Source organism: Mytilus californianus, unplaced genomic scaffold, assembly GCF_021869535.1.
Source record: "Mytilus californianus isolate M0D057914Y unplaced genomic scaffold, xbMytCali1.0.p SCAF_12, whole genome shotgun sequence".
NCBI classification, from domain to species: Eukaryota; Metazoa; Mollusca; class Bivalvia; order Mytilida; family Mytilidae; genus Mytilus; species Mytilus californianus.
This window is the reverse complement of record NW_026262604.1, coordinates 12018825-12044080: the sequence shown is the minus strand read 5'-3', so window position 1 is coordinate 12044080 and position 25256 is coordinate 12018825. Positions and strand designations below refer to the sequence as shown.

The 25256-nt window shown below is 32.1% G+C and overlaps 1 protein-coding gene and 2 long non-coding RNA genes across 4 annotated transcripts; all 3 read left to right on the top strand.

Moving 5' to 3' along the window:
* Positions 1 to 4085, top strand: LOC127721381 (uncharacterized). Its single transcript, XR_007991199.1, has 3 exons — positions 1 to 96; positions 2988 to 3046; positions 3983 to 4085. It is a non-coding gene; the product is annotated as an uncharacterized LOC127721381 (long non-coding RNA).
* A 1361-nt stretch (positions 4086 to 5446) lies between these two features.
* Positions 5447 to 8370, top strand: LOC127721379 (uncharacterized). The gene is made up of 4 exons (XR_007991196.1): positions 5447 to 5508; positions 6146 to 6229; positions 6481 to 6549; positions 7402 to 8370. It is a non-coding gene; the product is annotated as an uncharacterized LOC127721379 (long non-coding RNA).
* Positions 8371 to 10904: 2534 nt separating this feature from the next.
* On the top strand, positions 10905 to 25252 carry LOC127721356 (uncharacterized). Of its 2 annotated transcripts, XM_052228113.1 has the most exons (10): positions 10905 to 11129; positions 13257 to 13354; positions 13964 to 14132; positions 14615 to 14920; positions 16689 to 16743; positions 18752 to 18822; positions 19600 to 19677; positions 22447 to 22539; positions 23200 to 23277; positions 23603 to 25252. In XM_052228113.1, the coding sequence occupies exons 2-10, from the start codon at positions 13268 to 13270 to the stop codon at positions 23722 to 23724; spliced, it is 1059 nt and encodes a 352-aa protein (XP_052084073.1). In that variant the 5' UTR covers positions 10905 to 11129; positions 13257 to 13267; the 3' UTR covers positions 23725 to 25252. The 2 variants fall into 2 exon arrangements, with proteins under 2 accessions (XP_052084073.1, XP_052084074.1); XM_052228114.1 differs by lacking the exon at positions 13257 to 13354.
* The last annotated feature ends 4 nt before the right edge of the window (positions 25253 to 25256 follow it).

Here is a 25256-nt window from a genome sequence, read left to right as displayed (position 1 = left end):
CATTCTCATAATGATGAGAAAATTAATTTGTTTTGTTTTATTGCTTACTTTAATTTCATTCTCTGGAGGTCAAAAATGCGAACATAGGACTGAAAGGTATGTTATATATAGAAAAGGTATTTTTTGGGGAAAGGGGGGTGAAGGGGGGGGGGGGGGGTAAAATTTATAATCATATGGTATTATAACAATCAAACTTAATTTTTATTAAATTACTTAACTTCATCGACACAAAAAATTTAGAACAGGTTTTGTTCAGTTCACTTTTCAGATGAAATAAAGTTTTCGTAAACTGGAAATTGATCATGCAAGTTTACAATTAATATCGATTTTTAATGATCCCTGATACGAATTTGCATAATAAAAAGGTGCCAGCTACATGTACACCTGTATATGTGGAAATAACGTCCATGGGGAATTATGGGTATTTCTTACAAACAAAACTTTACTCAGTACTTGGAGTATAGAATGTGTGCTCTAAACACCAAATTATATTTTGATTGAATGTATTCTGAGTCTGAGTCTGATCATCGTACTCGAAATGTTTATGGGTGTTAGCCTCTTTCTGGTTGATAATTATTTCATCGGTAATCATACCGCATCTCATATATCTCTTATGATACCTGTTGTAAGAATGTGTGTTATGAGTCATGTATTTAACTTTATCAAACTGCGAGATTGCAGAAATTTATTTCATGCTTTATATAATATCAGTTATACCATAACAATAATAATTAGTTGTTTAAGGAAGGAATGCTCTTTTGAATTTTGGTGTGCTCAACATGCAGTGGCAAGTATTACATAAGCGTCCAAGACAATCAATGGTTTACAAAATATCAAGGACTGGAACAAAAACCACAAGCTGGTGGGCTTCGTATTGCTCAGTCTTTAGTTTTCTATGTTGTGTTTTGTGTACTGTTGTTTGTCTGTTTATCTTTTTTTTTAGCCATGGCGTTGTCAGTTTATTTTCGACTTATAAGTTTGAATGTCCCTTTGGTATCTTTTGCCTCTCTTTTTTTACTCTTCCTTAGCACATGAAGTAATAACAAGCGGCTTGCAATGGTCTTTCTTTTGTTTCGATGTTGTTTCCTGTAACATTTTACTTTTCAATGTCTGAAAAGCTTTTACAGTGTTTACCAGCAACACGATGAAGCGATTGAAAAATGACATTTGACTATAATGATAACTTCTTTCTCATTTTCTGTAAATTCAGAAATTATTTCTAATGACAGTATGTTCTTTTTTGGCGAAAATGGCAACGGAATAGGTTTCGCAAAAAAAAATGCGATAGCATTATTTGTATGCATCATGTCCTGAAATCGCAATAACTAATCTTGCGAGATTGTTTGTTGTTAAACAATCACAATGATAAATGCGCGCATAATCTCAGAATAAGATTTTGAAATTAGCATGTTCTATTTCTAAGTACATGTAGCAGCATATTAGCCTCATCTTTATATGGAATACTAGTATTTGATACTATATACTCTAGGACTTGCGTTTCCTATCAATTTTTTCTTGACAGATTTTTGCTGATTAATATAAATAAGAAAATGTGGTATGAGTGCCAATGAGACAACTCTTTATCCAAGTCACAATGTATAAAAAGTTGACAATTATAGGTCAAAGTACGGCCTTCAACACGGAGACTTGGCTCACACCGAACAGCAAGCTATAAAGAGCCCCAAAATGACTAGTGTAAAACAATTAAAACTTTAAAACCAACGGTCTACTCTATATAAAAAACGAGAAACGAGAAACACATATGAACCACACCAACAAACAACAACCACTGAACAACAGGCTCCTGATTTTTTCCTGGAAGCTATAACTGCAATAAGAATTCTTTATGGTGAAAATGATGTTATCTCCTCGAAAACATTATCAGAAATTATTCTGTCTGAGTCCGTCCCAAAGAACGTAATTCCGTTTTCGGTCAAGTCTTACGACGAGTATTCATTTGGTTGCTTATTAATTTTTAAATATCTAAGCGTTATTTATGATTATTCACCAATCTTCGTTGGTCAAAAACACATTTATTTTTGTTTGTTTCATACTTTCGTATTTTGTCCTCTTTTTATTTCCTTGAACGTCTATGAAATATTTACCTCCGGACTTCCAGAAAGCAGAAATCAAAAATAATTGACAACCATTATATCTTCCCATATTCGAGTAACAGTGTATCTATGCTTTATTCAAAGATTAAAAATACGTACTTTCATTATCAAAACGTGTAAAAATTTGTAATAAACTAACCAGTGATAGTTTATGGCCAGTCCAGTGACGAATATTTCATGCATTTGCAAGACTACTTTGGCCAATCGCCAACAGTTTGAGTTAATTCAAAATCCAAATTATAGTCGAAACCTGTTTTCTTCTACGTTTATGACATTAGCAATATTATATATAGCCTACCGATCCTAAGAATAGACAAAACGTATTTTTTTCTTGAACGCATTACCAATAAAAAATAAATCTGGAATGTTAATGGTGGGCCTTCCCGAAACTTTTAAACTTTACGAATAGTTCAATGTACACAATCAAGCTATATCTATATTTTAAAAACCTTGTTAGTAAGAAGTAACCATGCAGTTATGATATTTGAAAAAAAAGAGATGGACAATACCAAAGGGAAAATCAAAACTCATAAGTCCAAGTGAGATGGACACCAATTTGCCAAAAAAAAAAGACAAAAAGACTCACAACAGTCTTCTTGATGCTACATTAAAACCTAAAGACTGAGCAACACCAACGTTTACCCCACCAACAACGGATGGGGGTGGGGGATATCAGGTGCTCCGGAAGGGTGATCGTGAGGTATTATATTATTACGTAGAATGATCATATGAATTTGAACACATTAAGTTAAGACAGTGATTTGAATATGAATTATAAGACATTGAAATTTGAAGTTAGCTCAACTTAAACATAATATATTTAAAGACTATGGAATTGAAGTACAGAATTTTTTTAATATCATTATTTTTCAGTGGTGAGGTAAAAGATGTATGCTGTGCCGATCATGAAGCACACGCAAGTGGTTGCATTCGTAAGTCATCGCTTATTATTTTAGAACCTTATTTGATTAGAACTTTCTGCATCTTTTAACTATGTGAATTATGTTAACTAAACTATACACATGTATGTCTAAGGAAAGGGGATTTTCTGAAAGTTCAATATTTTTAACATGTAAATATAAAAGTGATAATGGCCTAATAAAATCAAGTTCTTAGTTGAGTAAAACAGAAATTAAATTTTGCAACGGTTACTTTAAAATTAGTGATAAGATCAAAAAAAACTCTTCAGTCTTATATTTTGAAGTTGATGTCATACGATTGATACATATGCTTGGGTAGTCTGCCAATGCAAATGCTTTCAGGGATGTGAGATTAAAATAAAAAAGCATACACATATGAAAAAAAGGAAATGTGGTATGATTGCCAATGAGAGAACTATCCACCACAGTTCAAATGAAGTGGATGTCATAAATTATAGGCAACCGTACGGCCTTCGACAATGAGATAAACCCATACCGTATCGTCGGCTATAAAAGACCCCGACATGAACAATATGATACAATTTAATTGAGAAAACTAACGGCCTTAATTATGAAAAAAAAAAAATTTAAGAAAAACAAATATGACAGACATGAACCAACGACAACCACTGAACTACAGGCTCCTGACTTTGGAAAGGCACATAAAGAATGTGGCGGGGTTAAACTTGTTTGTTAGTGCTCAAGCCTCCCCTAACTTTGGACAGTGGTGTAACAGCACAACATAAGAACAAACTATAAAAATCAGTTGAAAAAAGCTTAACTCCTCCGATCGATACTAAAATAAACATCAAACAGAACACAGACAGGACGTGGCAGGGTATATATCAATCCCTCATCCCTAACAACAAAAAATACACTTAGTACAGATCTGAGAGTACTCACAGTTACTGACAATTACACATGAATTAGGAAATTTATATTTTACAGCCTGTTCTAAAGGATACACATCAAAGATTGGACAAAGCTGCAGACCGTGTCCAAAAAACACATATGGCGAACGATGTGCAAATGACTGTAATTGCCCAGTGTTTCAAATGTATGTATTAGATGTAGTCTTTTCAGTTATGAGTGGCGACAGCCTCGATAATATAAGACGAAAACATCTGATTTTCATAAAAGTAATAAATAATTATTCTATCTTTTCTCCTTCTTCCAAAAAGAGCAATTAATTTTGATAAGAAAGGAATTATTACAAATTTTCTAGATGCAGTAACACTCCAAGAAAAGTTTCATAGTTATAGATTTGGAATGAAATCTTGATTGCGTCCATTTTTCTGTCCTTATTACATACTGCTTTTGTATGTCAGTATGAATCTTGTCTCTTTCTGGTTTAATTGCCAAAACCTGAACCTTTCCCTGATAAATTATAACACTTCTATTCAATTTTATATAAGTTATATTTAGAATTATCTATAATTCTTGTCTAAAGCAACACTAAGAACATGGTGATACCGGTCATATAAGAGGCACAAATCCAAAATCTATCGATAAATTATAAGAAAATGAAAAATAACTTTGAATTGATTACCGCTGCGGGTTGGCAGTATAACTATCTGGAAATCATCAGCATAGTAAACATATGGTTTTAGCAGTCCCTTTTACGTCCTTTTTGTCTATATTGCTTCGAAAATATATATATATATCATGTATACCATCGGTTTTTAAATGTTTTGGTTTAAAGCGTTCCTGATTAAGGTAAACAAACAAAAAAAGCGCGTCAGACGCAACAAATTTATATTTTTTTAACATTGCATTTAATATCCCTAAGAAATGATTCAGAAAAAGCGGCATTAGATAACAATTTACGTATAAAAAGTTATATCACAAAAAACTGAACTCCGAGGAAAATTCAAAACGGAAAGTCCCTAATCAAATGGCAAAATCAAATGATAAAACACATCAAACGAATGGACAACAACTGTCATATTCCTGACTTGGTACAGGCATTTTCAAATGTAGAAAATGGTGGATTGAACCTGGTTTTATAGCGCTAAATCTCTGACTTGTATGACAGTCGCATCAATTCCATTATATTTACAACGATGCGTGAACAAAACAGACATAATAGGTAACATTGTCAAAATATCTGACCTATCAGATATGCATATAAGAACATAATCTACGTGTGTAATGTATTGAAAGAACTTTTTCAAATAGAATAATCTCCCGTTGGCCAGGACAATTCTCATCTAAAGCTCATTTAAATTATGATCCTATATGCATACCTGATAGATCCAAATAATTGGGTACTAAAATGTAAGGAATAGATAATAATGGACAAAAAATATTAAGAATTTATTGGCAAAAAAAAAAAAGAATAGAGAAAAATGACTTAAAAAATTAAAGAATTCAGACCCTCTTCTATGCAGTCAGATTTAATTGTAGTTGTGACCACGTTGAAGGCTGTGTTGGAATTCCAACGATAGCTGGTACTTCAGTGTATACAAGGTCTGGTAAGTAAAATTTAAAATAACGTACAAAAAGATAATACTAGATCTAGTACTTTAAATATTTATCCATTTATTTATTCATCTATTTTGTTTAAATAAAAACAGAATAAGAACCAAACACAATGCTTATTTCACCTCAATATTATATTCATGTCTTTGATTTCGTTCCGCAGTTTCATGCTTAATGTGGTGTTATTTTTTTTTTTTTTTTTCGTTTTAAGAAAAATTAATCCACAGAAAAGCATTTTGCATATAAGCGAATTAAATTTGATTATTTTGACAAACCACTAGAATTAGCTTGTTCATTTTTGTATCTGTTTGATGATTCTTTTGTAGACATAACGCGCGTCTGGGGTATAAATTTTAATCCTGGTATCTATGATGAGTATATTTGATTGATGTTTCAATGACATATGTACAACAATAGTTTTCATTCCTCAATATATGTATGAAAAATAACACTGTATAAATTGTATGCATCCAATGCGCTTTCCTGGATTTACCCTCGTCAGGAACGCTTCGAACCATAAATTGCAAGCCAAGGATGTATAAGTACTGTAACACATCCGAAAGGGACCTTGATAGTATAGCCAACGTTGTGTAAGGTCAATGACTTGTTCTTTTTTTTTATATTTTATAGATGACAGAACATACCCGTGGACCCAAAGAACACCAACACATTCGGAACATGAGAGTTTGTCTCAGACGACAGTTAAGATTTCTGGTACGGTGCAACCATAGGTCTAAGCGTCATCCGTATCCGTTCGTTTTGATCCAGTTAATCGCTCTTTTCAATTTCTTACGTCAATATCTCCTCCCTTTACATGTCCTTTTCCAACAGTTGCTTTGGTCCTCCCACCCCATCCCTGTTTAAATAAAAAATTCCGGATCCGCTTCCGAAAGTATCATTTTTATAAATACATTTTTATACAACAGTAGTTAATAACTCTTTAAAATGAAATTTGTTTCTTTCAGATAAAACGACTTTACCTCAGGTTCTTGATGCAACTACAAACGGAGAAAGCATGGACAATAGTGTTCAAGGTATATGTGGATGGTTAATGCTACCAATCGTTATACACGAAAACATGTGTTTTTTCTATCGCTTTTAATATTTTACCTTGCTGAGTTAGTATTCATATATAAACAATACTAGATTTATTTTCCTTTGTTTTTGACTCCAGTGGCAAATATTTCAAGCAGCTAAAGAAAGAAAAAAAAACAATTTAAACAATAAATCAATAAAGGTAGGTTCTGAAAAAAAAATGTCGACCGGGATGAAATACAGAAAACGTGAACTGACAATGGAAATATTTTTTTTCTACATATATGATTAAAAGCAACCTCAATGTATTGTGCCTTTACTAAAGAGAGGCGAAAGATACCAAAGGGATATTCAAACTTATAAGTCGAAAACAAACTACAAATGCAATGGCAAACGAATAACTACAAAAAGACAGACAACACTATACAAAACACAACATAGAAAACTATAGACTGAGCAACACCACCAAAAACAAAATATGATCTCAGGTGGTCCGGAAGGGTTAACAGATCCTGCTCCTCACATGGCACCCGTCGTGTAGCAAGTTCGACATCCTTTTCGACTAGAGATGTTAAATACCTTTAACACGCGTTCCTACAAATTGTTGTTGCTTTGAAGTTGAAGCTTGTCATACCTTTATAAATTTAATATTATATATACAATATTTTTAACATTTCATAAATTGGTTTTACAATATTTTGCGTTAAAACGTAATTATGTGAAGTTTTGCAAAACAGATATATCTTTTTACAGAAAATGTTCATTCTTTGTCATCATAACTGATAATTTATTTATTTGGCAAACAATAGTATAGTTAAGGTTTTAACTGCTTAAAATATTATCTTTTCCAGCACTGTTGTCAAGAGAAATTATTGTGTATCTTACATTATCAGTCTTAGTTTTGATTTTTGGAATATGCTTATGCTTTATATTCTACAAGTACAAGACAGTGAAAAAAAAGAAGAAAGCAACAATCACACAATCACAAAACCCAACTCAAAACTGTCATAATATCGAAATGGAGGAACGTTTGTATGACATTATCGATGACGCAGACATGCTAGAAGAACAACTGTTGAAGGAAATTCAAATATCGCCTGATTACCTCGATGTAATAAGCGGATCAAACAGCACCGGAAGTGGTGAAGGCAAAAATGTAGAAAACCATGAAAACAATTTCGAGTCACTGTCAACTGATCAGATAAAAATGCTCGTAAACAAAGTAATTTGTAGTTCTCTGAATAATAGAGAAAGTACCTCATCTTCTGGTGAAGATCGCCCGGAAACAAAACAAGATTACTTAAATACATATCAGTCTGTGATTAAAACGTCACCACCAAATATTACAGAGTATCTTACATTAGCAACCGTACACAGCAGGACAGACAGTAGTGGGGTCAATAACAAATCAGGCGTATTCAGTAAAGATGAAAATATACTCCAGTATCCCATAGACCTAGAGGAGATCGGTTTACGTCGGCCTTATGAATACGAGAATTCTTCAATTAGCATTGGATGTGTATTTCCTCGGCGTTGTTTATCAAGTATAAGAGGACGGGAATCGAAGTCGTGCGATAATTTGAATAGCATCCGGTTGAAAATAAAAACATTTTCCGGAAAAGACGATAACAATAAAACATCAAGTGAAGACAAAAGCATTGACTATTATAATCTATTTAAAACTAAATCAGAAAGTGATATATTTTGTAAGCATAATCCGGAGAAATAATGACTCAGCTCGGCATAATGGCACACTTTACTCAGTTTTTATCCTGATTAAAAGAAATCAGCGTATGAGCAAGCATGTGGTGCCTTTAGAAAGATTATCTTTATTACAAATCTATATTGTAATATTTATTGCTGTCAGATGAAATAAAAAAAGAACAGGAGCCAAGTCAAAGTGTTTTATTCTCAAAATGTAGATGTTGTTTATAGATTACTATATGCATAAAAAAGTGAAATACGCATCTGTTTTATTATTATCATGCTATATACATCTAAATTGTATGAAAGAGGGACGAAAAATACCAGAGGAACAGTCAAACTCATAGATCGAAAACAGACTGACAACGCCATGGCCAAAAATAAAAAGACAAACAGACAAATAATAGTACAGATGACAAAACATAGAAAACTAAAGACTAAGCAACACGAACCCAACCAAAAACTGGAGGTGATCTTAGGTGCTCCGGAAGGGTAAGCAGATCCTGCTCCTCATGTGGCACCCGTGAAAAAGAGGGGCGAAAGATACAAAAGGGACAATTCAAACTCATAAGTCGAAAATTAGCTGACACACCAAGGCAAACATATAAAACGACCAAAAGATAAACAACAGCACACAAAAAACAACATAGAAAACAAATGACTGAGCAACACGAACACCCGGATGTGATCTCAGGTGCTCCGGAAGGGATAGTAGATTCTGCTCCACATGTGGCACGAGTCGTGTTGATCATGTCAGTACAAACTCGGTGATAAGTCTTATTCGGTAGGTCACATTCGGAGAAAAGAGGATGGATTTTGATTATGACAAATGGAACATATCAGTCGTCATCTGCGAAACAGATATTCCATAACGGCCAATCAACTAGTGATGTCGTCCGAAAAATTCACGATGGTATGATTTCGACTTCACTACTTAGAACTCATGGTTTAAAAGCTTCCTTGTAAGCAGCAACCCTCTATCAAGGAAATCAGTATAGGAAATACAAGCCCTGGAATATTGTATCAACTGGGAGATATATACTCTATATGCAGTTGCTGATAAATTTTGCTTCATAGAAATGGAAAGTCCACAATTTGGAAGCTGAAAGCATCTCTTTTGTCGTAAAGTTTTGTTTTCAACCGACCCTCATTGTCAATTTCTAGATGTAAGTCAAGATATGAGACAGCCTTTACCGTACCTGTTGTATCCTTTATCTCAACTTTGATGGGATAGATGCGTTCACCATACTTTTAATTATTAAGTGAGAGAATATCATTTTTACAGCAGAAAGTTATTTAAATAAAAATAATGCTAAATTCTTTTCTTTTTTCTCAAGAAGCCCTTGTATGAAGTCAGCCTCATATGAACAAAGGTACAAATCGGCAAGAACAGGGGCACAATTGGTTCCCATGGGAACATGGGAATATGAAATATTTAATTAAGTAAATCAATTAAAAGGTTGTTTTGACAAGCCACCTATTTATCTTTTGAGCTCGTAAATGATAGGGGCCTCGGTGGCCGAGTGGTCCAAGTAGTTACTACTGTAATCACTAGCCAGTGAACACTGAGGTTGTGAGTTCGAACCCCGCTCGTGCGGGTGCACTCGACTCCAATTTTAATTGACTAGGATTGTCAGTTTTCCTATCGAAGGTCGGTAGTTTTCTCCGGGCACTCCGGCTTCCTCCACCAATAACAACTGGCAGCCACGAAATAGCCCAAAAGCGGTGCTTAAAAGTGGCGTTAAAAACACAAAAAATCAAAAAAAATCAAATCGTAAATGATATCTGATTTGATTTTTATCCTTTTCATGTCCCTAAATCCTTTACTTGAATGGTCCTGTTCGCCTCAACCAAATGCCAATTAAAATATTGAAAACAATTTAACCATACATGGTATTAAGCTTAAAATTATAAACAAACCAATTGAGTTGCTGAATTGGACAATATATTAACATCGTAGTCAAACAGATCATGTTACAAATTAACGTTTAAAATAAAATATACGCAAACTAGTTCTATTTTCTGTATCAGTCATTGAAAACTTAGTTCGATGATCTGTTTCTATGTTGGACATTTTACACTTTAAAGTATTATTTCCGCATTTTTCTCCTATGAGATAAACGAATTGCTTTGCAAATTTTGCAGTTTATAAAGTATCTTTTTTATGAGAATCTAATTCATGTTGAGACATTGTTTGAAGTTAACTAGCTTATTTTGTCCGTGTTTTAGTCCTACCTTTACGTTTTAATACATTTTTTGTACCGTGTTACTGTTTGTCTATAATTTCATTTGCCGCTGTGAAAACATACTTTGAAGTCTTATTTACGAATTAATCGCTATTATAATTCTTTCCAGAAGAAAAATGTGCAAATGATATAACTGCTATTGGTCACAGGTAACCAGCTATTTATATCTACGTATTGTCCCTCCCACATTGTAACTCTATCCCATCAATAAATAAATAATGTATGTCACAAGTTTCGTATTCAAAGACAGTTAGAGTGGCAACAATATATATTTACTGACGACTTTTTAAAAGAAAAAAATGCGTATTACAAACTTTATTTAAAAATAATTAAATTTTGTTTACAAAAAAAACTTTAAATGACATTACCTTGAATTCGTCATGATCGTGTTATAAATAGAAACATTCCCTCATGTGTGAAATAAGCCTTGTGAAGGACACATGTTAAAAAGGACGATTTTGTAAGATAAGCGCCTATAGTTTAAGATTGTAACGTACATAACAATTTAATAAACAATCAGATTCAGTAAAAATTTATAATTTAACTTTCGGTTTTCATAAAATATTGTGTAATTTCCGGTCATGCACTTGCCAAAACAGATTTTAATAGCAATGGATGGACGCAGTGAGGTAAGAGGTATCATGTTTAATAGAATATTTTCAAGTTAAACACAAAACGGAAAATGTTATGCAAAGCGTGAGATTAAGTTTTACATCAACTGGATATTTTTGTTTACCATAAAAACAAACATCAAGGTGAACGAACAGAGTCAATGAAGGAACGTAATATGTGTGCTTGTCAAAACAACTAAGGATTGGGCACAAATAAAATAATAACCAGTAATATGTGAGTTACGGCATTCAAAATTAATAATAATAAAACAAAAAAGACCCAACAATCACAACTACAAAACACAACCCGAACAAATTATGCCTACAACTTACATGTTTACATGAGACATGACGTGGTATAAATACCTTTTGATAACTTTCAGAATTTCAAACATTAAACCCGGTAGGAAATTGAATAATAAACTTATATTTATCAAACATCTTTTTAAGTATATTTATGAAACTTGAGGAGAATTTTTAGTATCATGATTAGAAATTGTGCATAATCTTGATATACCACAAGGGTAATTTTGATAGTAGTTTGATATGCCTCAAAGAAGTAGCAAAGATTTAAACACTACCTTTGTGCAAAAATAATATGACATTCTGCTATTCTGTTTATCAACAGTTATAGCTTACAAGCATCAACTTTTTCTATGAATGCGCCCAGGTGTGTGTATATGTGTATATGTGTGTATGTATGGGGTGGGGGTATTTAACCCCAGCACATTATGTATGTGCCTGTCCCATGTCACAAGCCTGTAATTCAATGGTTGTCGTTTGATGCTGTATATTACGTGTATTATGTTAGTTTTCGTTTTGTGCTGTACACACTTCAGGCCGTTAATTTCCCTGTTTGAATTGTTTTATAGTTGTCATATCGTGACCTGACATAGCTTGCAGTATAGGATTTGCTCATTGTTGAAGGCCATACAATGACCTTTGGCTTTTGGTAGTCATTCCATTGGGAATCATACCAATTTTTATATTTTCAAAATTAAACAACTATTAAAATACTTTGGTTGATAATGTTTGATTTTTTTTCATTTTTTAATGAACTTCCCGTTTTTTCATTTACCTTAGAGTTCGGTATTTTTGTAATACTTTTTTTTTACCTACATGTAGTACCTATATTATCCATAATTCTTTCAATGGTACGACATTCTCAACCAATTTCATAGATATACGGTAAAAGATGTTTCCAAACTATGAGTTGTTTTATTTATTTTCCTAGCTGTATTTCCATCTAACAATCATGTCTTCCTTTCATTTTTACAACATAGTGTCATATATTACACGTGATTATCACTAAATGTAACCAATCATCGGATTTCGCGTATCGCCAGTAACAGACAGTAACTACATGTAACTTTTTGTAGGATCTGATGATTTTATTAGTCATTTTTTCTTCTGTGTATCCATTAGAACATGCGTACGTGTTTCTTCAATTTCTCATTAACAGCTTCTGTAATAGAAAAACAAAGGATATTGGGTATCCATCTATGACACAAAATCAGTACATGCACAACAAAATACACTGTGTCTTTTCCAGTGGTTCACACTTTTTTTTATTTATTTGCGTTCAAATGGGATCGAGTTGTGCACCAGTTTCTACTCTTATGAATCCTAGTTAAATTAGTTATTGGATAAGGATAAGTTAAGAAGAAGAAAGAACAATGAGCTTTACATTCATAAATATTGACATAAAGACGAAGTTCTGTCTAATGATAACCAAAGCTTTCTCACTGATTAGTCCACCCATGTTGGAAATGAAAAGAAAAGTTCTGCCGTCTTATTTTTTGTAACATGCACTTGGATTTCAAATATACTAGACATATTCACACAAAGCCAACACTTTTGTTTTCAGCGTAATTTATTAAAGAACTGCAGAATCTTAATCGTGATTATGTTTTGCAATGATGTTGCTTATTTTTCAATTGAATTTTTTGTATTTGTCATTTTTGTTTACGTTTGTTTATTAATAAACATGCGCTGGGATAGCATAATAAAGGTTTTACTCAATATTAAGAGTGGTGTATATCCAGAATGTTAATGTTTACAGACACTTAACTCAAATTTGTAATCTGTTAAAAGAATTAATTAAATAATTTAATGAAATTTGTATCTAATTTTTAATGGATACAGATTTTTCACGAATGTTCACGATGGTAACGATGATGATTAAATGCCATATTGTGAGAAAATCAGATACTACTTACGAATGGACACTCTTAGTTTTCCTGGTAAGTGTAATACAATAATTGTCTTCCGTATGATGAAATGGCATCTTTCATCCAGTAGAAGTATGCTCGCTTTAGGTACAGGAGGTTGTAAGTTCGATCCCTAATATGGTCAATCCAAAAAGCATTGCACCTCTTCGGAATGTAGCAATATAGTCAATTTCTTGTTATGAATAGCATTTAAGTCTTCAAATTGTACAGTTTATCTCATGTTTGACATACGAAATAAAATGTAGTGGATTGTGTTATTTGAAAGGATAATTGTAATAATTTACTTTTGGAAATAGGTATTTTATTTGAATTAAATTATCATTTCTGTAATACAGAGGATTAAGGTTACCAACAGCTCACAATGGGAAATGACACTGAAAAATATTACAATAGATTTTTAAAGTTTTACGTGATATAAGACAGAAAAAAACCCAGCAATTCTTCAGTTAGAATGAAATATAAATGTAAGTATTCGAACATCAGAGGAAAGAATATAAGTAGCCGCAAACAAGGACAAAACAACACATTCATCCCATCAGAAAATGAAATAAGTTCATAACTCGAATGCTATTCGAAGTAATTTTACCTTCACTTATGTATATATATGTACACATATTTCAGATCTTCATACTAAATGTTGATTCATTCAATTTGAAATGTCCTTCACAAGCGAACTGGAAATTTCGGGCCAAAGTAAAGTGTAACAGCACCTTGAAATACTTTTGTTTGTACAATAATGTGGAAAGGAAGTATGTTGAGGGATGTGATGGACCGGATTGGGACAGAAAAGGTATATTGAAAAAGTTATTTTCCAATTGTTTTTTAAATATTATTTAAAGAAGAAATGGGAATTTTCCATGTGAATATGTGAATTGAATTTATAATTGGATTTGTTTGCTTGTGTTCAGAAGAAATGCACAGACAACCAAACTGTTTATTCTCTTTAAATGCATAATATCGAATTACTTGATTAACTTTTTAATGAAAATAATCTGACTACGTTCTTCGTTCTTGTAAACAGCTATATTTCTATCACAATAACATGTTTTCGTCATGAAAATGCATGTAACAGTTCCAATCTTCGTGCCTCATTTCTGACTCACAGCTAGAAATATACATTAATGGTTGCTTGAGAACAAGACTATACGACAAAATGGATTTCAGTGTTCTAGAATTATCTAGTTCTATATGGTGTATATTTATGTTTAGTTGAAACGATGTTCTAGATCTTGTATTCTTTTTTCTAAATTCCTACTGTTGTGATTATTACAGGAAGTAAGCGAATTTTTGCTGGATACTTTACCAGAGAACAATGTATACAGGAACGCTTCCAGCCCATTAAATTCAGGACAAATGAAAGCATGAGTGACTGTGTATATGCTAAATCAATCTGCAGTGAAGAAGGACAATTAATGCAAAAAGAAAATTCAACAAAGGATGACAGAACATGTCGGTGTGATCATAGAAAGAACTATTCATTTATTCATACTCCAAGAAATTTGTGTTTTTGCATTCCAACAAAAGAAGACTGTTCTTGTTTCATTAGATCATGTCCAGCAAACTATACTCTGTCATCAGGTATTTTGCTTATTGATTTATGCTAAATTTCATGTAACCATGTCATTTTGGAATTAAAAAAAAACGTTACTGATGAACTATTAAGGGAAGCATAGTTTAAATAAATATAGTGCCCTGTAGAGTTTTATTATACCGTGTATATTTCAACAAATATTATGTTTATGCATACATGTTAAACGTAATATATATGATTCCCTCCATGATTTCAATATGAGGTTGACAGATATGTTAGATGCACTGCAAATTCTTTTTTTTAGTTATATTCGCATATAGAAAGGAAGAAAAATAACAAAAAAGCCAAAAAGTCGGATGGATACATTCAAAGATAAAAATATTTAAAAAAATGGTTAATCTGATGTTCGAGATATTATTTTTTTTTTAATCTAACTCAGTTATGAATTTTTCTTTAGATATTTCTTTTAACCCAATTGAGTTATAAATAAATTGTCATACATGTTGTTTTTGTTCAATCAGTGTGCCTGGTACCTTTATTCGTTTAATGACTGATACTGACATAGTTTTTTTAATTGTTTCTGCTTTGATCTTTTTTTCGTAAATTTATATTGGAGATTGCACAGAACCGCGTCTTCTCTAAGTGTAAACGAAGTTGTTAAGGATAATATACACATAGGAACAGTAACCGTTTAATGTTAAATGCACATGATATAATCAGCAGGTTTATCAATCTGAACTTGCTTGTAGTAAATGAGCTTTTTTTGATACGGTATAACTGATGCACGTTTTGATATTACTTATTTTATTGATTTCTTGAATAGATTAATCGCATCGGGGATCTCTTGGAAGCTTGGTCCTCTAAAGTGCAATAGGTCATGGGTTCGATCCATGGCCGGTCCAAACCAAAGTTTGAAAATCGTTATTTCGTGCTAAACACGCGAAACATAAGAGTAAAAACAAATTCTGTTCGGTTCGCAGTCAAAACATGTGTCCGGGATTAGTGATATGTCTTCTTGTGGACTGTACCTTGTGAAATAACAAGTTAAAAAATCTGGCTCAGCGTGTCAGTCTTGTACAAAAAAGCGTTCACATTCATATAAAAATTTCACGTTCTCGTTCTTATTAAGAATTTAGTTTGCCGCTGGACGTTAAAAAAACAATCCATCAACACCAACTATAATATATTAAGAAGTTTATATTCTGTGTTTATTCTCTTGTTTATTGTTGAAGACAGTAGACTTTTAGCTGATTGAGATTCTTTTGGGGTATTGATTACTTGTTGTAAATTTGGCCCGCATCTTAAAAAAAAATATCAAATCAATTATTGATTATAAGATAAACACATTTCTTTTCTCGAAAGCATGTTCCCTTATTTCAAATAAAATTAAGACTATTATAATTGAAAACCTTATCTATGCTTAGTTGTCTTGCATATTAATAGAAATTGATTTTTGTCATAGAAAATGTAAAGTATTCAACCCTAAGGAGTGCCCTTTTTTGTTAATTCAATCAATAATCTAAACATTATACTTTAAATATAAAGAATTTGCCCTTCATGCATTTTTAAAACTAGGATGCAAACATATATATATTTCTTTTATATAGTGTAATAGAACAACAATTTGGCAAAATATTAAATGGGCTCTTCTGACTCTTCTCAATTCAAGTAAAAATAAATTGCTTCAATTTCGGAGTTTTGTATTGAATGATCGAAAGTTTAACATACAGTTTGTGCATGGATATTAAAAAGAATGAATGATTGTAATAGGGATGTTAGACGCATATGTGAATGCACAGTTCTCTTTTTTTCCAGATTATAAATGTATTCAAAGCGGCTACCAGGAAAAACCAAAATGTATAGACGATAAGTAAGGTTTCACTGTAGATATTTGTGAGCTTGTTCTTTTATGGATATTGTGATTTTTGAGTTTTCAAACTTTTTTCTTGATTTTAACAGTCAATTTCATTTTAATTATATTTTATAGATAAGTATTTAAATTTAAAAACAAGACAGTCGTTCCGTCCTCACAAAGTCTTGACATTTTACTCTTTATCTATCACAAATGTATTACTATACCAACAACAGTTTTGTATGACGTATAAGAACAATACCTCCTTTTGTCTATCTGTCTGCAAGTCAGGCCAACTGCATTGATATTCTATCATTTATTAAATAAGTTTGAAAGGACCCGATCATCACCGATGCTGATCACCACATGCTGAATATGTTTGTTTTTTTTGTTATGTCTAGTTACGAATCTTCAATCTTTGATTTTTTAATACCCATCACTCATCTCTCATAGTATGAATAACTTGAAGGTGAGCACGTTGGTGAGATGTTGCTGACATTTATTGAGGATAATTTTTTTTCCAATTGTTTAATTTTTTTTTTTAGATTTCGTATTCTAAAATATGGTGTCCTTTATTATTACTAGAGAGATTTCAGACACTAAATATGTTTTTTTTTAAAAATAATTAACACTCAATGGTCATCAAAAACGATCTAGTTCAACTTAATTCATACCGTTTATTTAATAATCTTATGATATTGAATTTTTGACGGATTTTATCAATGTATAAACTCAATCCACTCATTGACAAGTTTAACAAAGTGAAAAAAGCCTGTATGTTAAACTGGTGATTTACAGACAGAGCTTTTAACAGAAAGACATAGTTAACACATCAAATAATTTCGTAAAAATCCTTACCATTCCAATTAAAGGTGGAAATAAATAAATAAATGTACAATTTAAAAGATTTATAAATGAATAAGTAAATAAAAAGTAGTGTACTTGTTGCTTTTATTTGTTGTCAATAAACTGTATTTGAGCGAGTACTTTCACTAATTTATACGAGCGACGTTGACAAATATGATATTTTTTTAATCTAGAAGACAATGGCTCTGATCTTGATTTACTTATATTGACACAGCTGTTCGACGTAAACATTGATATATGACATACTAGTTGACATTCGTTTTTCCATCGTCTACCCTTAGTTCTCGTAAGCTATACAGTTTGCCCAATGTATGCATGTGGTGTTTAAATATGTCAATATACCATTTCCATATTACTGACTTTTGACTCCGGAATTTATATTTTTTCTACAGGTTACCGTCTCTGTGGTAGGACATCCTGGTACTCGGTCAGGCAAAGGCAACGTAAATCAGTAAATTCAAGCTTTTAATCGGTACAATTTTGAGGGAAAGGTAACTGTTTAATGCTTTCTATACATGACTAAATCATCGGAAAACAGTAAACTTTTCCCCCAAATTGCACCGATTATATATTTGATTTTACTTCTTTTGGTTGTTCGTAATTGACCGAGTACCAGGACGGCCTACCACAGAGTAGGTAACCTGTCGAATAATTATAGAACCGGGAGTCAAAAGTCGGTAATATGAAAATGGTCTATTAACACTTAAAACGTTACCGCGTTTATTATATACGAAATTCATGAACAGGGGTTAGCTCCTTACGCAAAAGTGATCTAGCAGAGTTATTAAGTAGATCAACTGAAATTTAGACTGCACAACTGTTATGGTCACCATGATAAAGTGTCTCAGCTCTAAAGAGACAGATATGAAAATACCGATTGATCTGTAAAGTTAACGATTAAGCCATATTCCTCATTTAGACATTCGGACTAAGTGTGCATCGCAATGCGGCTGGTGCATGCATAAGTTGAAGTTCATGTGGTTCCCATAGTTTATTTTTGTCTTGATTTGAGTATTCAACATGTTTTGCGAAATATTAGAATCGATAAGCTATTGTTTGCCTAATATAACCAATATTAAAGTCTGTTATTGATTCGTTATGTAAACGTTAAACAACTGTAATATACTTGAATGCATATGTATTATGAATTGTTATCTAGATATTACGTAACAGTGGATGACACTAACAGGGTCCTCATCGAAAGGAATGAAACGTGGTTAAGTGTTCCAAGTAAGTTATAAGAGTTGTTTTTACAGATTTTAAAACGTGTTGAGACTTAATTGAATATAATGAAATGGTGCTGAGACTTCATGGCATGTAATGAAATCGGAATTTTGAATTACATATCCCACATCTTCATACAACAAAAGAACGTACAACCGCACAGACGATTACACAATATGATCGACTTAAAGAAAACAGAAAACGTTTGGTTAACATATGAACACAACCATGATCATTGTATTAACTATCTTTGTTCAAGTTCAAGTTCAGAGTTCAAAAGCTTTATTGATAGACGAAATCAGGATACAGAAAACATAAGCTCTATTGAGGTTTTATATCGTCTTAGTAGTTTCAGGAAACGAAAGGTTCTGCTAGAGTCACCTTCTTTTGTACGTCTTTTACTCCTTAGTTATATGAATAAAATGCATCAACGAATATACTTCTGCTTATTTAGATGTTTCAGACAAATAAAAGACCACAAGATACACTAGATACACGTAACTAATGACTATAGAAAAAATGGTTTGTTTAATTCAATGAAAACTTTCCACAGTTAGGACAAATTAGATATAGGGATATGTTTGCCATTTTTGCTTTTATAAGGCTGTTTGTTTTCTATTCTCTCATTTGTACCAGATATCGCCTTTCATTCTTGTCAGACTATTCATTTAGCTTTAATCATTTGGTTATCTCTGATATAAACGAGATATTTGTTCTTAATACTAATAATATCATACATATTTTGTAACGGAATCTTTGAACTTTTATTTTCCATATTTTCAGCTTTCAAGCTCAAGTTCAAGTGGAGGGACACACCTGACGCAACCATATTGTTTATTATTTGTGTCATGCATATAATTGGTGAGTGCGATAAGAGATAAGATAAAATATTATAGTTTTTCAAAACATTTACCTTCATGCGCTTTTTTGGCCTCTTTTACACTATGTGTTTATTATCAACAAAAGCGATTATGAATAACAATGTTTATAGCTGCAATTTATTCTTATATGTATTTTGTCTGCTTTTATATTTTAAAGCATAAACTTTGAGACAGCTGAATGATCCCGTTAGGATGTTTCAATAAATTGAGGTGACACGAACAATACATTTATTTGTGTATCCAGTTAAACATGTTGAACGACTGTGTAAATGATGATACTCCGTAAATGCAATGGTCATTGTCATATTGCATCACTTTCTTCTCATTATGTTTCTATCAATGCCACCCTATCATTGAAAATAGATCAGACCAACATCTAATTCCTTTGTACATAAAAGAAAAGTCTGTTTCTATCATCTCTTAAACTAAAACCACGTCAATCACGTCTAAAATTCTCACCTCAAACTAGAGTTACAATATTTCAATATTGATGCATTCATATTCGTTTGCACGTGTGTAAACCGTACATTTATATATTAAACGAGCGCTTGCATTTTCTATCATAATTTCCTAGATAGAGAGTTTGCTGCTAACAAGGAAGCTATTAAACCAAGAGTTCCGTGAAGTGAAATTGAAGTTATCCCTTCGAACATTTTAGAGACCCGATCACTCTGATAGAAAAATAAGTCTAATTTTGTGTTTAAGAAGGGGAAATTATATTCAATACTTAACACTCTATTTCAAATAAAAAAGTTTTCTGAAACTGCTCTTCTATTCGACTTGTTACTTTATTGTTGTATGGTTAATTTCACACATGACCGTATCAGAAGGAAAATAAGGTAGCATTATTTTTTAACTTCACGTTCCAATATAAAGATGATGTCCCCTCTCTAATTAATTGAAAGTTTGGTGACATCTAGAAATCGATTATGTGGATCGGTCGAGTAGTATACTTTACGATAGACATATTTTCTTATTTCTGATTTTGAACATTCCATTTCAACGCAGCAGCATTCCAGCCTATTTATACAGTATGTTTCCCCCTGTTGATTTCTTTGCATTTTGGTTGCTGCTTACAAGGAAGATATTTCATAAAGTGTGTCTGTAGTAAAGTTAAAATCAGCCCATCGAAACTTTTCTGGATGCAATCATAAATTGGCTTATCGGTAGGGAATGTTTGGGTCACAGATGACCACGAAGATGTTCGAATTGTGACCGCAATTCCGTTCTCTATTTTCTATATATGAATGCTATTCACCTTATGATTTTGTTTTGTTATGAACAGCACCACGGTGTCATTAGCAGAGCTAGATCTACTTACTCTTCCGAAGCACTTGATGTTACCTTGTTAGTTGTTGACGTTTGTATTATTCAGTCCTTAGTTTTTTAAGTGTTTGTAGAATGCTGTTTATCGTTCGTCGTTTTTCTTTGAATAATGATTTTTTAGTTTTCTCTTGGTTTTTTTTCTTCATCATATTACGAACCCTATGACAGTCATAAATTTAATAAAAATAACTTTGCCAAATATCAGTGAAAATTATGCAATACATCATATGCAACTATGTTATTTTCATAGAAATTTGTGTTAGTGCAAGGGTCGTCAGTAAGTATAACGGGGCAATGTAAGTGTGGTATATGTTATTTATTATTTAGTATTTTATTAAAATTATCGGCTATTTACAACGAAAGCCGCCATAGCAAACATTTAGTTTAATCTCTCTTCTTTCATCACTGTATTTTGTTCGCATTATTTCATTAAATTCTGAAGTTTAATTTTATTTCAGTAATAACTATAATAATACGCCTCTTCAATTATTTTGATATGAATGTATCAAGCGATATCAATTACCGGTATTCACTCGTTATAAAATAAACAACTTTGATACGGACAGGCATCAATCAGATTAAATGACAGCTGAATAACTCACATTTTTCAAACGTATGTCATTTGATGTGGTCGATTGTAGCTTGCATGCTGCTCATAAAAAAAATCTAAAACGTATATGACTATTTACGTTGACAAATATTTATAAAGTTGTGACTCTGAAGAGGAAATCCTCGGAATTAATGCGAATGATTGTTGCTGGCAAATGCGTAATTCACGTAGTTAGGAGGATAAAACATATTAATAAAAACGTATTTGTCATTAAAATAGAGACAACAATAATTTTTGAGTACGTCTTTAATTCAAAAGAAATAGAATAAAGACATAAAACACAACAAAGCAAACCAAATCAAAAACACAAACACAAACCGGTCAACTCTATTTAATAAAAGTGTAGTAATATTTACTAAAACCGCCATAGTTGAAAACATTTCACACTTTGAAATTGATGTATGCAAACATTAAATAATTAACATATTCAAATGGAGTTCATAAACATTTTTACATATGTTAAATAATTGTGTATCCCTTTTAACCGAATCCAAAAAACAATCTGAACATTCGTCTACTTTGTACGAATAAAAGGTAATTTACATACATCTAGTACTAAACAGAACAGAATTGTGAGTAAACAAATACGATGCCAGTAAATGAAAATAACACTTTACAGATTAGGTTTGCCCAAAGCAATTTTCTACATTTGCCTGCGTTGGAGCCTTATTTTCTAATATAAAAGAACTTTACTTAAAAACTCACACATCTGTGAGGAAACAAAACTCCAAGATCACAATATTAAAAAAACAACTTCAATATGTAAATGTTAGTGTTATCTGAAATTACATATTTTGATTTTTACTCTTTCAGTTGCAGTAGGATTTTTCTTTGCTGTTTTAATACACTATTTGGCTAAAGAACATCTATTGCATTGTTTGTCAGGACCCATTCAGATAAAAAAAGGTACTATAAAATCTGAAAGAAAAACAACAGTACAATATCTGAGATTATTGACAATCAAAGACATCAAAACATATGATTTTTCTCTATTACTCTTCCTTATATTGTATACAAACGCAAACATTGCACATATGTTATTGTATGAGAGTGTATATGCATTAATGCTTATAAAAAATATTTCTGCCTAAAACATTTCTATTGCATTATTCAACTTCAATCAAGATGTGACATTTTTTGTAGCCTGTCATATATCGCTTTCGTGTTTTGACATCTGTGACTATGTGTACATGTCATCATGCTGCAGTCGACTCATTACTGTACAAAGCAAGTTTTAAATATCCATTAAATTTATATAAAAAAAAAACATTGATACTTGTCTTAAAAATTTCATAGATACATTAAGTTTATTCTTGAAAAAGCATTTTCCCAAAAAAATTCATCATCAATTTTTTAAATTTGCTTTGTATTTTCCCCGGGCAAGTATGTTGAATCATGATTTTATATCTTCATTTTAAATAAATGCTTTAACATTGACAATTTTGTTACCTATATTAGTTATATTTGCCAAAGATAATTGTATTTGTGACACTGTAATATTTGTATAAAAAAATGTTAACTGATGAATTGCAAAACATATTCATTATTGTTTTCTTTTTGTTTTAGGTAGAATCAGCATTAATGGTAATCGTTCAAGTGTAGACCTACAATCTTTAAAAGTATATATTGGAATTGATCAAATAGGTAAATTCGATTCGGATAAAGAATGGAAAACGTTCTTCCAGTACTAAAATATGATTGACTCTTAAAATCTTCTCGGTTGACACTACATTTTGTTAAATGGTTATATTAGATAATAGCTTTGGTAGATTGAGCATGCCTGATGAATATGAATAAAAGGATACGCTTTGAGACACTAATCTACAGGGCATCATATATGTATTGTTTTGTTCGTTTTGATACTATGAAAGATAAGTAAACGCATGTTAAAAAAAAACCCTGTCATTTATTAAGTGCGCTACTATCTACAATCCTCAGTATGAATGGTAATCGTAATACTTCTTTTCAGATTCTGAGATAGACGACATCACAGCAAGCGAAAATGTGTCGATGGATACCATTGACGGAAATGATCATGTATCATGTGATAGAACTTCAGATGATAAAGGACAGAGTATTTACAATATATAATATATAATTAGAATAACGAACATAACTTTTTAAATACATTTTTATCTGTATTTATATATAATTGCAAAATATAAACACATTTATCTTCAAGACAAAGTGAAATACTAAATAACGACTTTGCATATTTATTTCAAAGGTCAAATAGGTGCGTCTGTGGCCTAGTGGTGTAATAAATTCAACTACTAGCCTGTCAACACTGAGGTTGTGAGTTCGAGTCCCGCACGTCGCAGGTGTGTTCAACTACCGCGTTTTCCAGTAATGACTTGAACTGCATTTACCTATTTGACCTCACGTGGCAGGTGCGTTCGACTCCAATTTAATTGACCAGGATTGTCAATGTTCCTAGCGAAGGTGTGCTTCACTCCGATTATTAAGACTTCATCCGCCAATAAAAACTGACAGCAACGAAATCGTCAACTGTCCTGAAATCGGCGTTAAACACCAATCAATCGAACAAACAATCAATGATCAATTCATATACAGAATACTAACAGATGAGAACGTGTAGTTTATCCGATTTTGCGAATACTGATTGAGTTCATTTGTATATTTACATTTATCTTACCTTCTATAGATTTATGGGGATATGATTGGTTAATCGACTACACGTGGTGACCATATATATTTCATATAGGTTGTCCTAAAAAATACATTGTTAGTTACCATATACGGTTAGCAACCATATGGAGTTAGTAAGGGGTTACTTCCCTTTTAAAAAAAAATGACATCTGAAAGGTTTTAAACAGACGAGGTAACTGGTAATAAACGATTGAAATACATTCATAAAACAAATTTAAAGCTAACACGTTGTTATTGTTGGCATTTGTTTTTTGTATAGACAAATAAAAGTAGGTTCTTAAACATGTTAAAATTAAGTATTGAAGTCTTTTAAATCACTTTGATAGGCCGCTAGTCTTAATACCACATGGGAAGATAGTCGGTAAGATAAATTCGTTACACGGTGTGATAGTGACCAAATACGATATATATGGGGTCAGTAAGTTTCATATGGGGATTCGAGCGTCGCTCATACCCCATATGGAATTTACTGACCCCATATATATCGTATTAGGTCACTAACACACTATGTAACTAATAATATATGTTATTAGTCCCCTACCGACGAAGTCGAAGGGGACTTTAGGTTTGCACTCTGTCCGTCTGTCTGTCGTACCGTCCGTCTGTCCATCCGTCAGTCCGGCAACTCAGCTTTCCACACTTTTTTTCTTCGTTCTTGAAGATATTGATTTGATATTTGGTATATAGTTTTATCATGACAAGTTATAGATCAAGTTCGAATTTTGTTCCGGTCTGATGATTTAGTCCAGAGTTATGGTCCATGAAAAAACTCCATAACTAATGTGAGTGTACTATGTTAAACCATATAATCTGTACAAAGGGAGATAACTCATTTTTTAAAAGACATTCTTTGGTAAATTGTTTGAGGAATTTTGTGGCAGGTTTATATGTTATTTTGTATAAACTAATTTTCTGAATGCCACATGTATATATATCTATTTTTTTTTATTAAG